We start from the raw sequence: 613 nt of genomic DNA on the forward strand, positions 1-613 counted from the left end.
GATCGGCACTGCGCCGCCATCAACAACGTGCAGGGTGACCTGGGTGACCTGGGCTGCCACCTGCACCGTCCCCGTGTCCCCCCAGGTAGGTCGGCCATGGGATGGGCTGGGCAAGGGGCCCCGGGGGGTCCCACACCCCCGTCACCCCCCCATCTCGCCCGCAGCCATGTCCTCCCCGTCCTGCTGCCAGCAGCACTCGGAGGAGGTCTGCGAGAGCTGCGTGGTGAAAACCACCCTGACGGCCGAAAACGCCGTGGAGGCCAACAAGCTCTCCAACAACTACAAGGTGGGTGCCTGCGGTGTGGCTGGGGGCACCCATGGGTGCTCCTGGGTGGCTGTAATGGGTTTTCTTTTTCTCTCCCTCCTCAAAAAAAAACCCCTTTCTCTGCAGTTTGGCTTCAAGAAATGGAAGAGCCACGTGACAGCACGGCCCTGGGAGGACCGATCGGAGATTGTCAAGGAGCTCTACTCCGACCTCAATGTCATCCGGGGCTCCGGAGGTGGGTGGCCTTGGGGACAACCCCATGTGGTGGCAGCGTGGATTTGGGCTGCTGCAGGTGACAACAGTCCCATCCGGTGCCTCCCCTCCCACAGGGTCCACGGTGACGTGTGG

At 63.6% G+C, this 613-nt stretch overlaps 1 protein-coding gene across 1 annotated transcript in view; it reads left to right on the plus strand.

Moving 5' to 3' along the window:
- Positions 1-166: 166 nt before the first annotated feature.
- LOC104076550 (putative cation exchanger C521.04c) overlaps positions 167-613 on the plus strand; it is a 4714-nt gene continuing 4267 nt past the window's right edge. Inside the window, exons 1-2 of the mRNA XM_009577456.1 lie at positions 167-286; positions 392-500. Coding sequence (XP_009575751.1) covers positions 167-286; positions 392-500 — 229 coding nt within the window. The remainder of the gene's footprint in view (positions 287-391; positions 501-613) is intronic.

Source organism: Fulmarus glacialis, unplaced genomic scaffold (genome assembly GCF_000690835.1).
Source record: "Fulmarus glacialis isolate BGI_N327 unplaced genomic scaffold, ASM69083v1 scaffold10015, whole genome shotgun sequence".
Classification (NCBI taxonomy): Eukaryota; Metazoa; Chordata; class Aves; order Procellariiformes; family Procellariidae; genus Fulmarus; species Fulmarus glacialis.